General features: G+C 44.4%; 1 protein-coding gene across 2 annotated transcripts in view; it reads left to right on the plus strand.

The window, feature by feature from the left end:
• LOC144825200 (galanin peptides-like) overlaps window positions 1-22,458 on the plus strand; it is a 257,154-nt gene that overhangs the window by 69,074 nt on the left and 165,622 nt on the right. For both annotated transcript variants that reach the window (XM_078684053.1, XM_078684052.1), the window contains exon 3: window positions 15,058-15,112. In XM_078684053.1, coding sequence (XP_078540179.1) covers window positions 15,058-15,112 — 55 coding nt within the window. The remainder of the gene's footprint in view (window positions 1-15,057; window positions 15,113-22,458) is intronic.

The following is a 22,458-nucleotide window of genomic DNA, read 5'->3' on the forward strand; positions in this document are numbered from 1 at the left end:
CTCCTTCCACAGCACTCCAGCCGGTTGCAGCATCCCAGTCTGTTGCAGCTGCAAATGCTATTACTGTGTAGCCCCCGGGGGCGCAATCAGGGCCCATACTGGTCACTCACGCGCCGCTCTTGTCAGGCCGCAGCTCCTTGTCCTGGGAGGTGCCAATTGCTGTTAAGGAATTCATATGGAGGCGGGAATTTCTCTATATTTTTTCCCAGCTCCTGTTTGGCCAACATGGCCAGGACGCCTTGGGGGTTGGGGGAAAAGATGAGGACAAGAAAGTCAGGTTCCAGGCATGGCCGCAGAAGTCTATCGACAGCTGGCTTTCAGCCTTCGCCATCTTACAGTCTGTGATGTTGGAAAAATTCCCAGAGCAGGGGCGGACGCTGGTGCTATACCAAAGACTGATTCACACAGAAGCACAAAAGTGGGGCGGGTCAGGGTGGCTGGACTATGATCGGGAATTTAGGAAGAAGATGGCAGTATGCCCAGAAATGGGGTGGGACCAAAAGGAGGTCCAGTTGTGCATGGATCATATGGGGTCCCATGAGGTGCAGAACACAGTGAAGCAGCCTAAGGCGCAGGGGGGGGCTCAGTCAGATTCAGAGTCCCCCCAGACAAGCACGAGGGGTTTCAAGCAGTCCTTTCTTTGGGTGCATATGGGGGGCCACAGAGGGGGGTTCAGGAGGGTGTCTCCAGGATCATGCAACCTCTACAATTCAGGGGCATGCTCATGGGGGATCAAATGTAGGTTTCAGCATGCCTGCAGCAAGTGCGGTGGCCGACATCCCGCAACCTCTTGTCAGTCCAAACAGAATAAGAAGCAGTCAGCCAACGGAAAACAGGACAATTGAGGCAGCACTGACATATGTAGATAGACCAACCCCTACAACAGATGACCCTCCACTCAGCTTCCCAACCGCATTTGTCTTTCCACCCAAGCTTAGGGAACCCCTCTTACTCCCCGGCTAACGGGCCTCCCCCTCCCTAAAAGGGCCATCACCCATCAACATGACCAATATCCTCCCCCTCCTCCAATGGTACCACAACGAGGTAGATGGGGCTTTACTGCTGGGAGGGTTTTCGGAAGGTGTTGTGATCCCTTTTGTGGGGCCCCTTTCTTGTAGGGAGGCAAACAACTTAAAGTCAGCCAAAGACCTTCCAGCAATAGTGCAGGCCAAAGTCGGGAAGGAACTGGAGCTAGGGAGGGTAGCAGCGCCCTTCAGGGAGCCACCACTGGACAACTTTGTAGTTTCCCCGCTAGGGTTGGTACCTAAGAAGGAGCCTGGGTCATACAGACTTATCCATCACCTATCTTACCCGGAAGGGGACTCAGTCAACGATGGCCTTCAGGAGGGAACGTGCTCAGTGTCATACTGTACTATAGATGTGACTCTGGACTTAGTCAGGAGGGCGGGCAAGGGGGCATGGTTAGCAAAGGCAGACATTGAATCTGCGTTCCGCTTGCTACCAGTGCACCTGAGCAGCTAACACCTGCTGGCTTTTAGGCTAGATGACTGGTACTTTTTTGACAAATGCATGCCCATGGGGTGGGTAGTTTCCTGTGCTTTCTTTGAGGCATTCAGTTCCTTCTTGCAATGGGGGTTACAGGACACTTTTGGGGTGGAAGGAGTTTCCCACTACTTGGATCATTTCCTTTTCATTGGGCGGGAGGGCACGCAGGAATGCAAGGATGCACTCTATAACTTCCAGTCCCTTGCGAATCATCTGGGGTAACCTCTAACATCGGGGAAGACAGAAGGGCCTGCACAGGAGCTTACTTTCCTAGGAATTGAACTGGACACTGTGTTGGGGGAATCCAGGCTGCCTGCAGACAAAATTTGGGACCTGGCCAGCAGATTCGGCTAGCCGTAGGGAAGGACAAGCCACGCTGGCTTTCATTCAGAGACGTTATTGCGTAACCCTAGTCTGGGTCTGAAGACACTATATCTCCGAGTTCACTTAAATATTGTCCAGAGTGGATCAGGTAAGAAAATAATTATCTAAACAATTTAAAAACACATTATAATACACCAAGTACGTCAAAAGGAGCTCTGTCTTAGATTAAAACGACACATCTACATTAGATTAAAAAATATATCACATTTTATTAAAACTTGAGGGAATAACCCTCTGTCATTAAGAAAAACACAGTATACAATATTTCATTTTTTTTTAAAAGAGTATAAACAATTCATGTCATAGAAAAACCAAAAAAGTCGACGCGGCACTACGGTTTATCTACAGGAAAATTTTACATACATTTAATACACAGGTTCCTCTTGTTAATCACCTACATAATCACGTAATCTAATTGTTTATCCATGAAGTTAAACTCTCTTTAATATACATTGTAGAGATGTAAGTTCCCCCACATTCTATGTTGAATTATGAAAAGATTTTCGGTACAGAACATCCTCATTTATCAATTCTATAGGTCTTATCTCTTTTCCTCATGCGATGGATAGTGATATCACTGCTCTTTAGTATAAACAACTTTTCAATTAATGTTATTCTATCAGGGTACAGACCATACACATACCTTGATTCTCAAGAGACTAATGTTGTCATTACAAGAGACAAAGACACACTTCTGCTTTTTTCTAAAATTGGCGTTTGTTGTAGATTCCGTTTCTTAGAGTTAAAAACCACCTATATTAAAACAATAAAGAAATTAACCATTTTTAAGAGTCGTCTAGCTATTAAACACCTATGACCAGATTCCATGCTTATCGAGTATCATACCTGTCAGTTAAAGATCAGGGGTACTGATGAAGCTGTGTAGGGGAAGGCCACCGTACATATTCCTTTATTTAATACACATCCAGACGTTTTTCCTGAACAGAAATACAAGCCTTTGTCATAATAATCTCCTCAAAATTGCTTCGTGATAACCAAAAAAAGCTATTTCATAAGGTTATATTATACCTTTTTGGTCGGCGTGTTTCAGCAGAGAAATCTTCTGCTAGTATCTTATTGGATGTTATGGCTATTGATTTTAATTTTTTCTTTAGCCCGAACTCCTTCCTTATGGCTTAGATGCACTTAAGGGTTCTCTATAGTGGAGGAAAGAGAAAGGAAAAGGGACAGTTTCAAATTTATGCTCCTATCCATTATGCCCACCTGATTACATTTCGAGTATATTGTCTATCGTCTTTGTCGTTAGCTATGACTCTATATCGTTACTAGTATAGTATACAGATTTAGTTTGTTAGGATTTTATCACATATTAGGGACCATCTATTAGTCCATATCATTTAATACATTTTTTTGAAGTTTTTAATGTCTTTAATGACTAAGACATAGGGCAGTTCGTAGTCCCTGCATATCATATGGCTGTGCTTAGTCCTTCTCCAATTATCTATATATTTATAATTATCTCGGGCCATCATTTAGAACCATGGCTAATAATTATTGTTGCATATTGTATTATTGCGGCCCTTATACGCAATTGGATGGTATTATCTCATTAAGAGACATATCTTGTGTGGATATAGGGAATCTTGCCTCCCTTTCCAGTGTCCACTCTTTCCCTCACTTCTAAAAGTTCAAGTTCTGTTAGTACTTCAAGTGAACTCATATCCCCTTCATAGATGCCCCTAGGGGTTATATTATAAATAAACGCAGATAAATCCGGCATAAAGCCGAAAATCCGCGTTGGTCTTTATTACTATTTTTTCGGCATTATGACTGCGACAGAGTTTAAATTAAAGAAAACACTGCATTCCTTAAACCGATTCCTCATACGATATCACGCCTACCTTTTCCGTAGTTTTCGGCCTCCCTGCCTCCTCTGCTACACAGCTTCCGGGTACGACGTATTACCATAACCCGTTTTTGCTTTCCTTTTATATGTGTGCGCCTCGGGTCAGGGGTCAAATTGATAATCGTATTTAGGTCTTTTCTCAGTATTTCTTGATATTAAGTGAATCATTAAAAAACAGTCACACCACTATAATACCCAATGTGCGGCATGTTATTGTGATTATATTAAGGTAACATATTTCGTTAATTCTCTATCAGGCTAAAACACGGCGCATTTACGTGCCGGCCATCTTGGGACGGGTAACTCTGTTGTTCATATCTCTTTATCTTCCGTCAAGATTTATTAATATAAGGATATTCCTGTGTTAATTTGCGATCCCGCTAATGTTCTGCCCATTCAGTGGTGTGCTTTATCTAAAAAGTTTTTGGTTATTTCATATGTTATCGCTCATGGCAGGTATGTCCCAATTGTCAGTCATCTTGAGACGGCTACCTCTGTTTTCCTTTGGGTATTATATCAACCACTTATATTTTACTATAAAAGAGGGTCTACTTCATTTAGATTTTGATGCTTACAAGAAAAACTATTTATTTGCCAATGTGGCCCTATCTCTAGTGATATTAGGCATTAGGGAGTAGGTATGGACGATCTAATTATTATCCATTTTCTGAATTCAATCTTAGTTTGTTGGTATTTTTAGCAAAAAATGTTTTCAGATCTTGTTTGAAAGAAGTGTCTAGTTGTAGATGAATATGTTATACACCAAATCACTCTTGACACCCCCATTATGGTTAATACTGGACTGGATCAGCCTCATTGTTAGAACAACCCATTATTGCTAATACTTGACTGGATCAGCCTAATAGTCTCTCCCAGTCTTCCTTGCTATTTAGCCCCTTCCGCACAGTGTTGAATTTGGACATGAAGAACTGTTCCCTTTTTTTTTCTTTTTAGGGTAAGATCTCCTCCTCTGAAGGTCATTTTAACTGTCTCTATCACGCACCATTTCAGGTCTTCTACTTTGTGTTTGGCATATATCCAATGGTCTACTAATGGTGATGATTTTTTTGAGGTCCTTATTGCTGACCTAGGTTCATTGACTCTTACTCTGATCTCCCTGGAGGTATATCCCAGATCACAGGGACATCGGATCAGGTATATTACATTCATGGTTCTGCAATTAAAAAAATCATTAATCTTGTATGTTATCTCATTTATTGAGATTTCTGATCCTTTAATTATATAGTTGCAGATTCCACAATTGCAGCATGAAAAAGTCCCCTTTGGGAGTGGAGTATGGAAATTACCCCTCTCAGAACCAATTCCAATAACGTCAATACAATACACGGAGCCAAAAGAAGTGGGACTAGATACAAAAGTACCAATAATGAATCTCTCTACTAGGACCATCATCCAGGACGATAAAAAGGTATTAGAAAAAGGATTAGGATACGCCATAGCTGCAACCATTGACAAATATGGTTTAGAATGCGATCTTCAGAGTTTTTTCCGTAAAGTCAGACTTAATGCTTACTTTGAGGGCAAAACCAAAATTGTTAATGAAAATAAATCATGCTTTTACCATGCATTGGACCGACATTTTCTTTCTTAAGTATTCTAGGTCCTGGTTCCTTGATTGCTCCATGCCTTGTGCTCTAAGTAGACTCTTTGAAAAGGCAACATCTAAAGGATTCTGGTTTACTCTCACATTTAGACTCCCAGTAATCTCCTTAATTTTCCTTCTTGCTTCTATTGCCCATTTAAGGCTGCTCTGCCTGATTTCCTCACTGCACCAATATGATACCTTCTGCGCGCCCCCTTGGGATTGGCGTTTCCAAAATCTTGCCAGGGACATTTAGACCTGGATATTCCATGCTATTGTTCCTATCTCTATTCTGATTGCTTGTATCATGGCTGCCTTTGGTATGGACAGTAGCATTTTTAGAGCCCTGCCTTCCTCCCGATCCCACCCTCCTTTACCACTAAGATGTAAAACTTCTGCTCCATACAATACTTGGGGCGGGATTATAGCTTCATAAGCTTTTAGCAAAGGTTTATGTGACATGTCCCCATAATTTTTATAAATTTTTTTCAGGCCACAGATAGAGGATGATGCTTTCGCTTTTTGGGTGTCCAAATGTATCCCCCATTTTAACGAGCTTTCGAACCATAAACCTAGGTATTTGTATTCCCTTACAGATTCTAGTTTCGTTTGACCTAGGTACCAGCTAAAGCTTTTAGACTTTTTACCAAAGGTCAGGATCTTCGTTTTGTCCATGTTAACCACTAAAAGTTTGGCCTCACAGTATTCACTAAAAGCATTTAATTTTCTCTGTAGCCCTATCTCCGTCTGATCGATGATCACAAGATCATCTGCATATAGCAGGCTTGCTACCTTCCTGCCACTCATTCTAGGGCTCGCGCTTCTTTCCACTTCCAGGGCCGCTGGTAGGTCAGCTAAAAAAATTGAAAAGAGGAGAGGAGCCAGGACACAGCCCTGTCTTAGCCCGTTCCCTATGGGTATTTTCTTTGTCAATGCCCCATGAGTGTCTTTGATCACTTGGGCCCAATTACCTCTATGCAATTTTTCCAGTGTTACAAGTAGGCCCGGTGGGATCTCATATTTAATCAAGCACTCCCATAACCTCTTACGATCCACCAAATCAAAGGCCGCCCTGAAGTCGACAAAGCAGCAGAACATTTTACACTTTTGTTCTATTGACTTCCAGGCGAGTGCACAAAGAGCGTAGCAGTGGTCCACTGTAGAGTGCCCTTCTTTAAAACCTCCATGTTCTACTGGGACAATTGACTTTGCTTCTACCCAATTTTTTAGTTTTCCTAACACTATTTTTGCAAATATTTTCTCCTCGATGTCTAGCAGATTGATTAATCTGTAATTTTTTGGGGTGTGCATATCACGTTTCTTGTGTATGGGCCTTATTATTGCCCCTTTCCAGCTATCTGGGAACCTCCCAGTGTCCAAAACTACTCGAAACATTTTGGCAAAAAATTCAGCCCACCAATCTGTCTGGGTTTTAATTATCAGAGCCGCTAATTATCAGTGCAGCTTTTGTTAAATTCAGACTCTTTATCGTTGTTTTAACTTCTGGGACCGAAAAATCAAGTTTTATATCTGCTACCAGACCGCTCCAGTCTGTGTGCTGATTCTCTTCCAGGTTACTCCCAGGGCTACATAGGTCCTGCAAATAATCCTCCCAGGCTGCTTCTGCCACTACACAATTCATTTTGGGTAACTGGTAATCCACAGCCAAGTGAATTAGTCTCCAGAACTGCTGTAAGCTTCTTGCCTCAATTGCCTCAAGTAATCTTGACCAACAAGCTTCTTTATATTCTCTTTTCGCCCTTCTAATTAACGTAGTATATTCTCTTTTCAGACTTACAAGGTCATTACCACTACCCTGCCTGTCCGCTAAAGCTGGCGACGCGTCATTCTTCTCACTTCTCTTTTCTTTTCCAGGCATTCCTTTGTAAACCATCTTCCTTGTAACTCCGGCTTTGAATGGATCTTTTTAGTCTTTTGTTGATCAATTCTCAGCCCCTCACTAAGGGTTTGAACCACATCCTCGATTTTTCTCACGTACCAATCTAACCCCTGCCCACTTGCTGTGTCTAGATCTAGATTCTGTTGTAACTTTACTAGTCTAGCCATATATTCTTCCGAGAGCCGTGTTGTGCATCGCCTGGGGTATTCCATCTGTTGTTCCATGACTTGGGTATGGGTCATTTGCTGTGCGTCAGGGATTTCTGGAGATAAAATATTATGGTCACTCCCTTTTCTATTTTGAATCCTAAACCCTGTGATTAGTTGGAAACTCCAGGGGGTTGTGAACACGTAATCAATTGGACAGTTTTGGGTACCTGGTTTAAACGTTTTCTTAGCTGGCCAATCTAAGGGAGATCTCCCATTTAGGCAGAAGAGATTTTTGGTTCCCAGAAAGTTTCCCAACTTGGTGTCCTTAGCAGTTGTTATACATTCTGGGAAAGTAGCTTGTATTAATACGTAGGTCTCTAATATTTCTTGAAACAATCCGTCTACCCTCCTGGGATGTAATTTATGGTTAAATTCGCCCATTAACATGATCAAATCCCTGCCGTACTTTTCGCAGATTGTATCCATATCTTCTTTAAAATGCCCCCTTTCTGCTATATATTCCTCCAAGGAATCCCATTGCATATATACATTGATAAGTATTATCATATTCCTCTTTACAAAATCAGATAGCATTATTTTACAAGTAAGCAGCCATTTACATTTTACAGATATTGCTGTCACCTTCTTTGTTATTTTTGTTGACACCAGAGTCATTATTCCGCCAGCTGGCCGGCCAAATCTATGTTTCTTTGCTAAGCGGTTTTGCTGGGAGAAGCCATAGAATGTGGGGGTCTTGCACATAGCCAAGTCTCCTGGATGGACATAATCTCTGTATTTTCTCCTAATTCCCTTAAATTATTTTGTTTGGCTTCATCACCTAGGCCATTATATTCCAGGAGGCTAGTCTTATGCTATGTGGCTTCCCTTTTTCCTATTCCACATCATCTAGCCTACCGTCATCCCCATATCCTTCGGAGACTCTAGATGAGGGTCCTGCCTGGCCTAAATCCTTACTCCAATCTCCCCACCAGTTTTCTGCGTTTGAATTATTTGCTACTATTCTAATATTTTCCAAGGGGGCCCCTTCCTCTTCTTCTGGGTCGCTTATCCATACTTGTCTCTTTCCTAGCCCTGCATGATACCTTAGGAAATGTTTTCCATGCCACCCTTTCCCTTCTACTAATACCTCATCTTTGGATAATAAACGTATTCCCTCTATCTCTAACTCCTTAGCTGCTTTTTCAATCGTATTTTTTACCAGGTTTGAATACAACATTACTCTGGTAACATCCTTACCCTCATTGTTTTGCCTAAAGCCCACTTGTCTTAGATCATTTGTACCAATTGCTTTCAAGTTATAGCATTTTGCAAACCCTTGTAGAAGTTGTGACCTGTTTAGGGGCAACCTCTTGCCTATCTTCTTACACCCTTTCTTTAATGTGATTGGTTCAAAATGTAGACTCATAGTCTCCCTTCCTTTTTTAATTTCTGATGTGTTGGCCTTTTTTATCTGGGTGTTAGTCCTATTAACCTGTACATCCCGGTTGATCCCAGGCTGCAAACTTCCTCCCATCTGTTTCCCAGACTCCTTAGGCTGTGGTGTATTTTTAATGGTTACGTGTTTCTGAGATGCTGGAATATTATGTGGGTACAGATTTTTTCCTTGGTTATTACTCTGCTTTTTGGGGCTTTTCGTCTTTATTGTACTCGTCAATACTTTGGGTGATTTGGGTTCATACCCCCTTTCACCAGTCATCTTCTCCATCCTTGCCCGCTTGTCTATAGTTTTACCCCCTTTCTTTGGTGACCTCCTTCCTCCACCTCTTGCTCTATTTATTTGGCCACGTTTAGTCCACTCTCCTCTTCTTACTACCCTCATTGGCCACTTTGAGATATAAACCTCATGACATTCTTTAGGTGGTTCGGCCGTTTCTGACTGTACCACTACTTGGGGTTGAGGGTAGGGGTCAGGGATTTGTCTTACGATAGAAGGCATGTAGTTTCTAATGCAGTTCCGCCTCTATTTTGGCTAAGTAAAGTTTTTGCAATTTTAAAATAACATTATGAGAGAGGATTTGCTAATGTGGGCAGACTTTTTGGACAACTTTAATGGGTCTGTCATCTGGCGTGCACCCTGGGCTAACAATGCAGAGCTGTCATTTTTCACTGATGCGTCTGGAAGGGAAGGGAAGGGGTTATCTTGGACAGGGAGTGGTGTGCCGGAAGGTGGCCTAACTCTTGGCAGAAGAAGAAGATCACTGTGTTGGAACTCTCCTTCATAGTAATAGCTCTCCACCTGTGGCCGGGGGTTCTGGCAGCAAGGAAGGTTCTGTTCTGGTCAGACAACCTAGCGGTTGTGCAAGCGATCAACTCACACTCAGCGAGCTGCCCCCTAGTGTTGTGCCTGTTGAGAGAGTTGGTGAGGGCATGCCTGTTAAATAATGTCGAATGCAGAGCTCATCACATTCAAGGGGTTCCGAATGTTGCTGCTGACGCTCTCTCTCGTTTTCAGTGGTGCCGTTTCCGGGAGGCGTGGCCGAGAGAGGAGATGACCCATTTCCCACCACACTTATGGCATCTTCTGAAGTGAAACAGCAGGTGAGGGGTTTGAGGGAGCTGTCTCTGGCACCAAGAACAGTGAAGCGCTACAGGACCTGTGTAGAAAAACTTTGTGCGACGATGGGAGAGTGGGAGGACGAGGGGTCTTCTCTGGATCTCAGAGTGCAAAAGTTCATCCTGTGGGCCAAGGATGCTGGGAAATCACCACCTTGGATCTTGGGCCATCTGTCGGCCATCAGTCATCATGCCAGGTTGAGAGGACAGGAGGACCCAACCAAATCCTTTTTAATCAGGGCTGCTCTCAAGGGCTGGGCTAGGAGTGAGCCTCGAACCCCAGACAATAGGTCCCCCATCAGTTACACGATCCTACAAGGGATGCTGGACAACATTCCCAGGGCCACCCGCTCAGTGTATGAGGCAACACTATTCTCCGCTAGTTTAGCGCTGGCCTTTTTCGGGGCCTTTAGGATTGGGGAGCTAGTGGTGCGATCTAAACAGGACACCTCGGGTGGCTTTGAATTTCAAGGACATTACCATCAGCACGTCCTGCCTCAGGATAGTGGTTAGACAGTCAAAAACGGATCAGGTAGGGATTGAGAGTGGTCCTGTTACAGGGGCTGGAGAACGCAAGGTATTGTCCTAAGCTCTTGGTCCAGGCTTATTTGGTTAAATCAAAAGAGAGGTTACCCCACTAGTTCCAGGGAACAGGGTACATTAGCCAAAAAAGCCTTAAAGGAATCCCTGGAAACCGCTATGCGTCACTTAAATCCACTCCTAACAACATGCATACCATACCAAAATAGGGCCTGACTAATTCCACAATATATTCACACAGTAGAATGAAATGCTGGCAATATTTTATTCAAATACAAAATCTCATTTCTTAAAACCATTCCTATATATTTAAAATTCGGGAATAAATTCTGAAGCAGTGAAAACAATACATATATTACGTAATACTTTTCCACAATTGGTCGATTCCACTGTGCATGGCTACCCTAAAAACTGTATTAATTTTATATAAAAAAAGACACAGAAATGCATAAAAGATAAAAATACACGAAACAGTATCACCCCACGTAAAGAACAGCGTTATTTGTTCAGTTGAAGCTTTTAAAACTGATCCAATGGCCAAACCATCATATAGAAGGACCTATTGTACAGAATTTCTCTTGTATCTCATATGGTCTCTTGGCTTTTTTGGATTCCTTTTGACAAACAGGCGTCAACGCTTTTCGGTGGTTGGGACCAATGGATATGGGGCCACCTTCTTCAGGACAATTTTGTGTATGGGGTCACTTCTTTCACATGACTATTATAATATCTATACATATAAAAATGGGAGATAGAAAGAAAATCAGTTCTATACATCCCCTCACATTTTATTCTATTATGTTACATCATTTCTCGGATGGGATTTAATTTTGTCCCAACTACAGGAGTCAATAAATTTCAAATGGAAAAGGACCTTAGAGCCTTTTTCAGGAAAATACGGCTGTGCCATTTTTTTGAGAATAGACCAGAGAGGGAAGCACCCAGGGACTCAGGTTTGAGAGCCAAATCCACCTTTACCCCCGGCACAGGCATGATCGGTAAAAATGTTGATACTTTTGAAACAATGTTTAAAATGGAAATAGGGAATCTTTTGAATGAGAAACAGTTTCAAACCCACAATGTAACTAAAGCACAGAGAGATGCCATTGATTCCCTTTCAAAAGACCTCACGATTACGATTAAACTGGCGGATAAAGGGGGGGTTGTAGTATTCGACACCCCCGATTATGAACTTAGAGCACTGATACTTTTGGACAATGAACTACATTACACAAAGGTATCGCAAACTAAACTAGATGCCCTTAAAAAAGAAGTGGAAGCTATATTATTGACAGCAAGAGATAATGAGGATATCAGTGAGGAAGAATACAAATTCCTATTTACGTGTAATCCCAAAACGCCAGCATTTTATGGATTACCGAAAGTACATAAAAACTTAGAGAATCCCCCCATAAGACCTATAGTTGCATCGATTGACTCACTATTAGAGCCCTTAAGCCAAGATGCGGATAGGTTCCTGAAGCCTTTAGTACAGAAACAGAAATCGTACATTAAAGATACCTCTAATATGATATCTAAAACTGAGGGAATATCATTCGACACAAATAGGAAATATATGGTGACTCTAGATGTAGAGTCATTATATACAAATATACCCCCAGAAAGATACTATAGAAGTAATCAGAACTCTCCTTGAATCAACAACAATCGTAGGGGCTAGTAAGGATTTTATCTTGAATACCTCGCGTCCTCCAGCCCCTGTAACAGGACCCCTCTCTCTTCCCCTGCCTGATCCGTTTTTGACTGTCTAACCACTATCCCGAGGCAGGACGTGCTGATGGTAATGTCCTTGAAATTCAAAGCAACCCCCGAGGTGTCCTGTTTAGATCGCGCCACTGGTTTCCCAATCCTAAAGGCCCCGAAAAAGGCCAGCGCTAAACTAGCGGAGAATAGTTTTGCCTCATACACTGAGCGGGTGGCCCTGGGCATGCTGTATTGTTTTCACTGCTTCGGAATTTATTCCCGAATTTTAAATATATAAATGAGATTTTGTATTTGAATAAAATATTGGCAGCATTTCATTCTACTGTGTGAATATATTGTGGAATTAGTCAGACCCTACTTGGGTTTGGAGTGGATTTAAGTGAAGCATAGCGGTGTCAAGGGATTCTTTTAAGGCTTTTTTGTCCAGGCTTATTTGGGCCAACGCCCTGAGATGGCGGGGTACCTCCTGGTGCATGAAGACAGGTCTCCAGTCACAAAGTTTCAAGTCGAGCACATCATGCAGGCGTGCTTAAAATTGTCAGGACAGACAGGGGTGGATAAGAGATTCAGCAGTCACTCCTTCAGGATCGGCGCAACAACCACAGCCTTCCTGTCAGGGGCGCCGCCAGAGCGAATAAAACAGGTGGGGCGCTGGGAGTCTCAGTGCTATAAACAATATATCAGGCCTTGATCAGAAGGGTGTTGCGAGCACAATGGGAGACACCATGGAGATCTTGTGTAGAAGAGTGAACAGCGCCATGCGTACATTCACGGAGCAAAGGGGATTTGGCTTAATCAGACATGGTTTACTTCATGGCAAGTCTACTGGATGCTGGGAGGCGGATGGGATTCCTCTCTCAGGGGTAGGCAGGGACTTATTTCTGCTGGACCTTGGGGAGGCCTTGGGAGCAACAAGATGTAGTTGGGAATTTCGGCTTGGGTGGGGGGCCCTGGTTGAGACGGTGGCCACCCCCAGAGCTGTGGAGGAGTTACAGGCGATCCAGAGTCTGCAAGGTACAGAAGGGTATTATACTGCAGCAGCACAACAAGGGTGCTAAGCCAAGGATACCCAGGGATGTCTTAGCGTGTCCCCTGGAAAAACACAGTGCCACGTTAATTCTACAAGCGGTTGTGGGCCTGAGCAACCGGGGGCTGCCTGGAAGGCTCCGCCCACCTTTGGGGGGCGTGAGCAAGGGAGTGGACTGGTGGTCCACTGATGGGAGGGGTGGCCCCTCCCAATGATTGGTAATCACCGTTTGGCGACGGCCACGGTGCAATTTGGCTCATTAGGCGGACAGGCGGCATAGGGGCGGGCCTGCCCTGGGATCTCCCGTAAGATAACTCACCATGTTGGCATATTGGTTATGCAAATAAACCTGCAAGAAATGTCTCCACTAAGACGGTGTTGTGTGTTTTATTTATGTATGTTGCTGTATGAGAATGGATGAATGTTGCCGATATTGGCACTTTGCCAAGGCTGCCCTGGGGGCCCCGTAGGGGACCCTCCAACAGGGCGGCCGCCTTAGTGCCACAGGAAGGCACAGAAGTTGGCGGCCCAGGCGCCCTGGGCGAGAGACCAAAAGGGTCTGTCGGCCGCGTCACTTCCGGTCGTGGGATGGGGGCAGGGATACAAAACCTGTCCCCCGCCCACTGGGCAGTCTCTTGACCGCTGCCCGTCGCGCTGTCTCCCGCCCTACCGCTTACCCTGCGGACAGTCAGAAAAGGGGTACGGGGAAGGGGAAAATCTAACTTATTGTTTTGTGTTTCAGGAGGAGTTACAGGGCGATCCAGAGTCTGCAAGATACTGAAGGGTACTATACTGCAGCAGCACAACAAGGGTGATAAGCCAAGGATACCCAGGGATGTCTTAGCGTGTCCCCTGGAAGAACTACGGCGCCCCGTTAGTCGTAGGGGCGGTTGTCGGCCTGAGCAACCGGGGGAAGCCTGGAAGGCTCCGCCACCTTTGGGGGGTGTGAGCAAGGGAGTGGACTGGAGGTCCACTGATGGGAGGGGTGGCCCCTCCCAATGATTGGTTATCACCGTTTGGCGACGTCCACGGTGCAATTTGGCTCATCAGGCGGGCAGGCGGCATAGGGGTGGGCCTGCCCTGGGATCGCTCGTAATATAACTCACCATGTTGGCATATTGGTTATGCAAATAAACCTGCAGCAAATTTCTCCACTAAGAAGGTGTTGTGTGGTTTATTTATGTATGTTGCTGTATGAGAACGGATGAATGTTGCCGATATTGGCACTATGATCACGAGGCAGCTCTCCCAGCTGGAGAGCCCATGTGGTGGCATCTACGTGCGGGAATTCCAGGGTCATCGGGTAATGTGGCATTCCGGGGGGCTGGGGGCTCACAAGATGCCTGCTGCGAATGTTGCTTCAGGAGCACTGCATGGCGCCGGGCAATGTCATTACCTTCTTGTCATTACCTGGAGGCAGGTACATTGCCCAGCTCCTGACAGTTCTCCTGAAGGCTTGTGGAACAGCCCAGATTTGCCTGTTCTGGTTTTCACCGGAATCTTTCACTCAATGTTAATTCGGCATATTGTAAGTCTTTGGTGGTTTACCGGTGAACTGATGCCTATGTACTAGCAGGTGTGACTGTGTCCAGTTTGTGTGTATTGCGCGTGTGTGTGTTTTCACTTTTATGGTAATATAATTTTATCTGCAAATAAACACTTTAAAAATTCAAAGCATGAAATGCCTAATCTTGTTCAGAGATGTGGCACCGTCCTTAGTACAGCACAAGCATGGGACCTTTACTATTTGACACTTTCTAACTGATGACATCTTTTTGCCAGGCAAAGGGAAAGAGAGGGTGGTCGATGCAAAGTGCTGGCTATCTGCTAGGACCAGGTAAGTGCGCCTGGAATATTCTTGTTAAAACATGCGTACTGTTCAGTAACCTGAATGCAGTGTTTCAAGCGATACTTATCAAATCATTTGTTTCTAATTCAATTATTTTGTGAACGTCATCCTTTTGAAAATATTAAACTAGTTGAAACTATTTTAAATGCATTAGATGTATTTATTTCAAACATGAGCAGAGCATTACTGCATGTGAACAATTCCTTAAATAAATGCTTTTAAAATCATGACATCACTTTCGTTTTTTTAATCTTATTTTATGTTATCTTATCGTATCCCATGTTCCCAAAAATGCACTGAACGTAGCTGGGCTTACGAACTGGTTTAAATATGAAATAAGCTAAAACACACGACAGCAGCTTTTCCTCACAGGACATGGGTTAAAGTGATTTTCGGACCCACATAATAGAGATCTTTCTGGATCCTGACATCTTATTTAAGATTGGGAGTAACAATTGTACCGGGCTGTAATTGTGGTCACCAGTGGCAGTTTTGGTCCTCCGGTATGCAGTGGTGAGTGGTGCTAGACAATAGGCGCCACTGCCAATAATCCCCTCAAGCAGTACACACTGCCTGTCATTGCCAACCTCTGCTGAGGCAGGGAGGCATTGTTTGCTTTGTGGCATACCCCATCCAATTGGGAGCTGTCCTTTGTCACCAATTGTGCTGTGTATCATGTTGGAACCAAGGTGCTGGTGGAGGAAGCTACACCACCCCAAAGCTCCGACCAGCCATTGCAGGTCTTAATAGTGGTCCACCCTTCAGCAGTCTCATTTCTAACCCGGCCTCCAGTAACTGAAACTTGCAGGTGTAGAGACGGATCATTTTTTAACCATCCTAATGGAGGGAGATTACTTTACATAATGTTCTTCCATTATGGTTTTCTCCTACTGAGTGGAATAGTACACCACCCACTCTGGCCGTTCGTATGTGCCTTGCATGTACATCTCGCATGCTTAGTGGGCGACTCTTTTCTAAAGAGAGCAGGTTTGAGGAAACAGCATCCGTGTCCTGTAGTGGGAGTACCTGCAGGGCGGTGACGTGGGGAGGGGAAGGGGCAGGGTGAGGGGTAGTAATGTATGGATTACGGAGCTTCCCAGGTAAGTAAACATTTAAATAAATAAAACGAATTTCGTTGAGTACACTGAATCCCCAAGTGCGATGCAGTGCGTGCAACGAAATTCGTTTTATTTATTTAAATGTTTACTTACCTGTAAAACTCCATAATCCATACATTACTACCCCCCACCCTGCCCCTCCCCCTCCCCACGTCACCGCCCAGTAGGTACTCCCACTGCCGGCCGCGGTTGGGAAACAGATAAGGAGGGTACACTGCTTGCATCTGTACATTAAATATTTGTATTTATCATTGGCTGTACAGTTCTTCAGTTACAAAAGGTGTAAAATGCCAAAACAGATTCCAAAATAGAAGCTATCCAATGTGTATTACTCTTAATGTCAACAAAGACCTGCATTGTTTTCCCCATCACTGAGTCAAATGAATTATGTTAGCTCGCAAATTACAATATTTTGAAGCAATGGGATGTCAAATTTTATTTAGAAAGAAAGATCTGACTAAATGGTTTATTGTGTGAGAAGAACTTTATAATGAAATTTTAGAACCAGAATATGCAGGACCCATATATGTCTCCCATCCAGCTGGGTAATGATAACTGTTATTTAACTGAAAGGAAAATACTCAGAATGTAGTGTGAAACTGAGGATTTCTTTCCCTGTGGTCAATGTTTTCCTGAAGATTAAGATATATAATGAGGTTTGAAAAAACATGAGTCTGGAGACTATTTTACATAGCTGCAATGTAAGGTACATGAAATAACGTAAGAAGGAGGGTAAGCAGAGATTATGTGAATCCAAAAGGTAGTAGAAGTAGCAGTAGCCCCACTGGGAGCATCATCCCTGCTGCTCTGCTCACACACTCCAACTGACATTTCACTCAACCAGACATTCTATGACATGACTCATACAATGGCTGAGCAGCAAGGCACAGAATGCAAAGGAAGGACTAAATATAACGAAGAGCAGGACACCACACACCCTCCTCCTTTAATGAGATGGAGGATGGAAATGCTCAGCATAAAAACAAATAGGAAAAGGAAGAGGAAATTCAGAGGGAAATTACACATGCACAACACACACTCTCCCTTATAGCACAAGGAAATAAATGTGCTCTAAAGGATAAAGCCCTAGGAAATAATGGCGCAAGATAGAAACATGCAGGAACACACACCCATCTCCTCACACAAATAGAAAAAAATGTGCTCCAAAGGATGCAACAGGCTTTTCTAAGTAAACAAGGATACAGAGCCAGGGTGTCAAAGATGTACCCAGTAAAAAGTAAATGAATCATAAATTAGGGCACAAATGCCCATCACAAGTAAATGGAAAAAGGTAGGAAGCTAACCCCACAAAATGGTTTGAGCCCAAAAACTTGACCCACCACCAGGAAATGCAAGTAAGAATTGCACAACCAACTGCATTTTAACAAAAACTCACTTTAACATTTGGGGTACCACAAATGCCTCCTCAATATGGTTTGAGCATTCACGTAAAGTAAAATGAAGCCCACTACCAATAAGAAAAGGTTTGAGCTCAGCACAAAAATGCTCACCACCTGTAAACACACGCAAAGTTAGGGGCCCAATGTGCCCCATTAGAAAATGTTAGAGGTCAACATCGCTCTCACCACCAGTCAATCCAAGCCTAACTTGAAAAACTTACAGGAGAAGTTCATTCCGCCAGGTCACGTGTCTGAGGAGGAGCAGTGGCAGCGAGCAGCGGCTAGTGGCGAGAGCGGAGGTGAAAGCGAGAGAGGAGGCAAGGCAAGGTAAACAGACCCTGCTGGTGGACGCCCGGGGTTCTCTCCCCCGCAATTCCAGCATCATCTAGTGAGAGAAGTGGCTGCATCTCTGTCCGTCCGTCCGGCAGTCGAGGGAGGTGAGAGCTGCGCCAACTGGGACGTTGGGCTCAAGGGACGGAGGCAGAGACGCGAGCGCGGCTGCCGGAAGAGGCGGCCGCAAAGCAAAGCAAGGCAAGAGTCCGGTAGCTGACCAAAGGTCTGATCTGCCTGATCTGCCTGTTTGCCTGTGGCCCCCCCGAGAGCTCCACTCCGCTCGCCGCTAGCCCCCCCCATGATGCTGAATCGAAACCCGGTGCTCCCGCCTTCATCTTAAAATCATAAGATACCTAAGCGTCAACTGTATCTGGCCAGAGACAAGATAAAATCTCTGTGCCAACAATCTCTGTGCCAACAAACCTTGCGACAAAGGGAGGCTGCAGCTGACTGAAACTCCTCTTACCTTTCACCAGCTGAAGCAGGGGCTGTGTTTCCATCGTCCCTAACTTGTGACCCCTGCACCTTCTACAAACAGAAATTCCGGAAATTACAGACTGGAGCATGGGGATATGTTTAACAGGCAGTGACCAGAGCAGTGACCGGACCGAGCGTGTGTGTGGAGGCAGCAGAGGCAAGGCAAAGCGGAGCCGAGCCAAGCAGCAGGCAGGCAGCAGGCAGGACGGTCGCGCCCTCCATACCGCACATTGCCGCATACTGCCGTCGAAGAAAAACAAACGCTACCGAACAGAATTGAACAAACGCGGAGACTCAAGAGCCACGACCCAGCGGGAAAGGCGCTTTGGGGGCTAGGGGTGCAACTACCTGCTTTTGCTTACAACGGAGAACCGAAGGCTGAGGCTGTGAGACACAGCAATCTCGCAGCTGGACCATCACAGAGACGCACACAAAGTCGTGCAGAGGGCTGCACACAGTATCCAGTGATTGCCTATAGGTCTGCGCGCAGAAGAGGCGCTGCGCTGCGCTGACTGGATTTTTGTGAATCTAGCCGACTCAAGGCCTGCCTAGTGTAGCATGAGGTCAGGACGCGTCCGAGGAGGTCAGACGAGTAAAGGAGGCATAAAAAAACGCGAACGAACCTCCAAGATGCTTGACGGGACCAGGGACAAACCACCCTCCAAAACCAGGCCAGAAATACAGAGCGACTGCTCCTTAATTGACTTAACAACAGACAAAACAGATACAAACAGCCCAGAAAGCGAGGAAATATCAAAAACAGAAAAGAACAACAAAACAAAAAACTGCCAAACCTTGTTCCAGCACAAAATTTACTCAAAATTCTGCTTCTTAAAAAACGCGGGGACACCTTACTTTCAAATACCAAAGAAATGCCAGGCCTTCTGCCACCTCTCGAACCATTCCAGCCGTTAAACACAGAGTAACAATAACATCAAGGAAAGCCCCAGCCCGACAGCTAGAAGCTTATCGCAAACAACATCAATTCCTCAGCATAACATAAGTTGGATGGCTCAGGACACTAAAATCGCTAGAATCACTGGACAAATTGGAAGACAGTCAAACAGACATCTGTGACACTGCAGGGACCAGCAGTCCACTCTATGAGGAAAACACAAACAGCATGTGCACCGCAACCGAAACACCAATGATCTGTGAACAACAACATAAGGAGGCAACAAAGCACTCCAGTGATACCAAAAATAAGGACGTGAGCGCAAAGGAGCACCGGAAAGGAAAAAAACTCGCTTTGGCAGCTCTAGTTACATCACTTATCGCACAAGGGACTGACTGCAATACAACGTTGAGGTCGGGGAGAAAGATAGACAAAGCAGAAAGACCAACTACTCCTTCTTCAGAGGTGATAGAAATATCCTCATATCCTCATACCTGGGAAAGGAAGAGTGGGAAGATCTCATAGCAGCATACTCCCAAGATACGAGTAGCAGGGGGCTGACTGCAAATACACTGACCAAGACAACTGAAGACATCCGGGAACAACAGGTGGAGGGGTTGGGCGCGCATAAGGGGGCTCAAAACATTACAACAACTCCAGGAAGCCAAGAAGAAACCCCAAAATATACAAAGCACGACAGTGCTTGGCTTGGCCTAGCCTGTTAAAAACAATACAACTCCTGGTAGAGGCCCTACATTACCAATCGGACAAAATGGACACTCAATTAACGCTACTAGACACATTGGCTGTCTTTGTGGTTGCCATCGATGGGAAGCTGGGCACATTAAACACACTTCTTCAAAATAAGCTTGACCGCTTGCAAGACGTAAATAGGAGCGACAGAGGTGGATGTGGATGCGGCCCAATTATTGATAAACTATCCTCACTTCCAGCAATACTGAGTGATCTGTGCATACAACTTAAAAGTCCTCCACAGTGTCTACAAACCCAACCTTCTGATGGCCTTTCGGGAAAAGAAACAAAAGTCTCAAGGAACACAGAAATACTGGAAATTAACAAACAAGGACACTCCAAAACAAAAGACACCCTATCCCACATGCCTAAAAGAACAGAGGCCAGCGAAACTGGAACGTCAAGTGCTCTATTCCCGAAGCCTTGGCGGAAGTCAGCATAGACACAAAAATGAACGCTAAACAAAGACGAGCAAAAAAACGCAAAGGCAAAAAACAAAAAAACAAATTCTAACCGTGAAGGATTTATGCATCTCTTTGGGAGGACCCCTGTTGCAGAAGATAGCACACTCCAACCCGAGGGAGGCACTAGCACTGCAGCAACTCCTGCAGAAGTAACATAATTAAACCAAACTACCAACAGAAAGGGGCAAACAACCGAGAAAACGAATATTCTTGGAAATACCTTGCGTAAGGAACTAAAAAACCCACTACGAGATAGGCCACTTATATGCCTCTAACCATCTGGGGACAGCAAAGCATCTCCTGAACAGGACCAGTATCGACTCCCAAAGAGCAACACGATGACCTGTTCTAACCCCTCTCAAACAATAAAACAAGAACACATCCCGGGTAAAAAGTCTGGGAATAACCTGGAGCCTAAAATGTTAGGAATATGCAAAGTGATAACAGACAGTAAACTGGTCCCCATCACTCAAGAGACTCCATCCGTAAACACACAAACAGAGAGAAGCAACACTAGCACCTGCAATAAACGCGGAATTCACGTGCTACCCCCTTTGGCTCGGAGAGAATCGCCAACTAGCCGAACCGTCTGTACCAAATCAACATATACCCGGTCAAAAAATAAGTGATGTGGAAGAATCCAACATACATCAGTAACACGAGGAATTGAGTCACTAAGCCAAATGTACAAAGGGGCCAGGAACACAGACGAACAAAGGAACGCGACAAGTGCTACATGGTTTAATCCAGATTACATCTCGAAAGGAAGACACAACACACTTAATAGAGGTAACATCCTACGGCTGCTATCTCATATCCCCTCTCTGGAAGTGAGAACTTCTGATCTGGTCTCAATCTAATTCATAGACGATGATGGAACGGGCAGAGAAAAAACGAAATCAACTTGGGCATCTACAGTAATCTCACAGAAAATACAAGCTGAGGCCGAAACATTTAAGAATTGGGGGATAACAATAACGCCATACACAAAGCCAAGATACCCAGAAATATTAATTCCGGTAGCAATGGCGGAGGATCAGGTTACTGCTAAAAGTCCCAGAATTTCCGTTCTCAGAGGAGCGGTGGGGATATGCGGAACAAGCAGCGACCAACATTCCAGCATTACTTGACGGATTGGTGACGACAAGTCGCCACCAGCTAGATTAGCAGATCTAAGATGATTTGCTAGAACAATAAACAACAATAATTGACAAACCAGCCCAAACTTAAGAGAGAGTAAGCATAATCTACTACGTATATGTTCATGGAATATTAACGGTCTTGCCACTAAAATATCTGACTCAGATTTTGTAGACTACATAAGATCTTTTGATATTGTGGCGCTACAAGAGACATGGCTAGCAGACCCCCCACACCTTCAGGGATACTTGCGTTTCTTCACTGGTGCGAAAAAGACAGCCAAATACGGGCATCTCCAAGGCGGCCTAGTAACCTACATTTCAGCCACATGTGCCCTCATGGTCAAAGAAGTCAGACCACCTTTGTTAGCGTCATTGGCAGTTAACTTTCTTTTGTCACAATTAAAACCAGGAAATGTTGAAACTGATTTTACCCTGATCAACGCCTATGTCCATCCAAAAAAGAAAACAAAGGCAGCCAAAGAATTATGCAACTTCATGGAAGAGTGCATAAGGGAAAGACCAACAACAAACCTCGTGCTCACTGGGGACTTTAACCTTAACCTCATGGAAGATTCTAACTCAAAATTCAACTTGGGATATCCCACCACAAGAGAAGCGGCAAGTATTCAAACAAACAAAACTAGGAAAACAATTATAAGAAGATCTGGAACACTTTAACATCAGAGCACTAAATAGAAGGTTTGCTGGCAACAGCCCTCCGGCCACAACATTTCACTCGACAAGAATCAGTA

The sequence above is a fragment of the Lissotriton helveticus genome, chromosome 3_1 (genome assembly GCF_964261635.1).
Source record: "Lissotriton helveticus chromosome 3_1, aLisHel1.1, whole genome shotgun sequence".
NCBI lineage: Eukaryota > Metazoa > Chordata > Amphibia > Caudata > Salamandridae > Lissotriton > Lissotriton helveticus.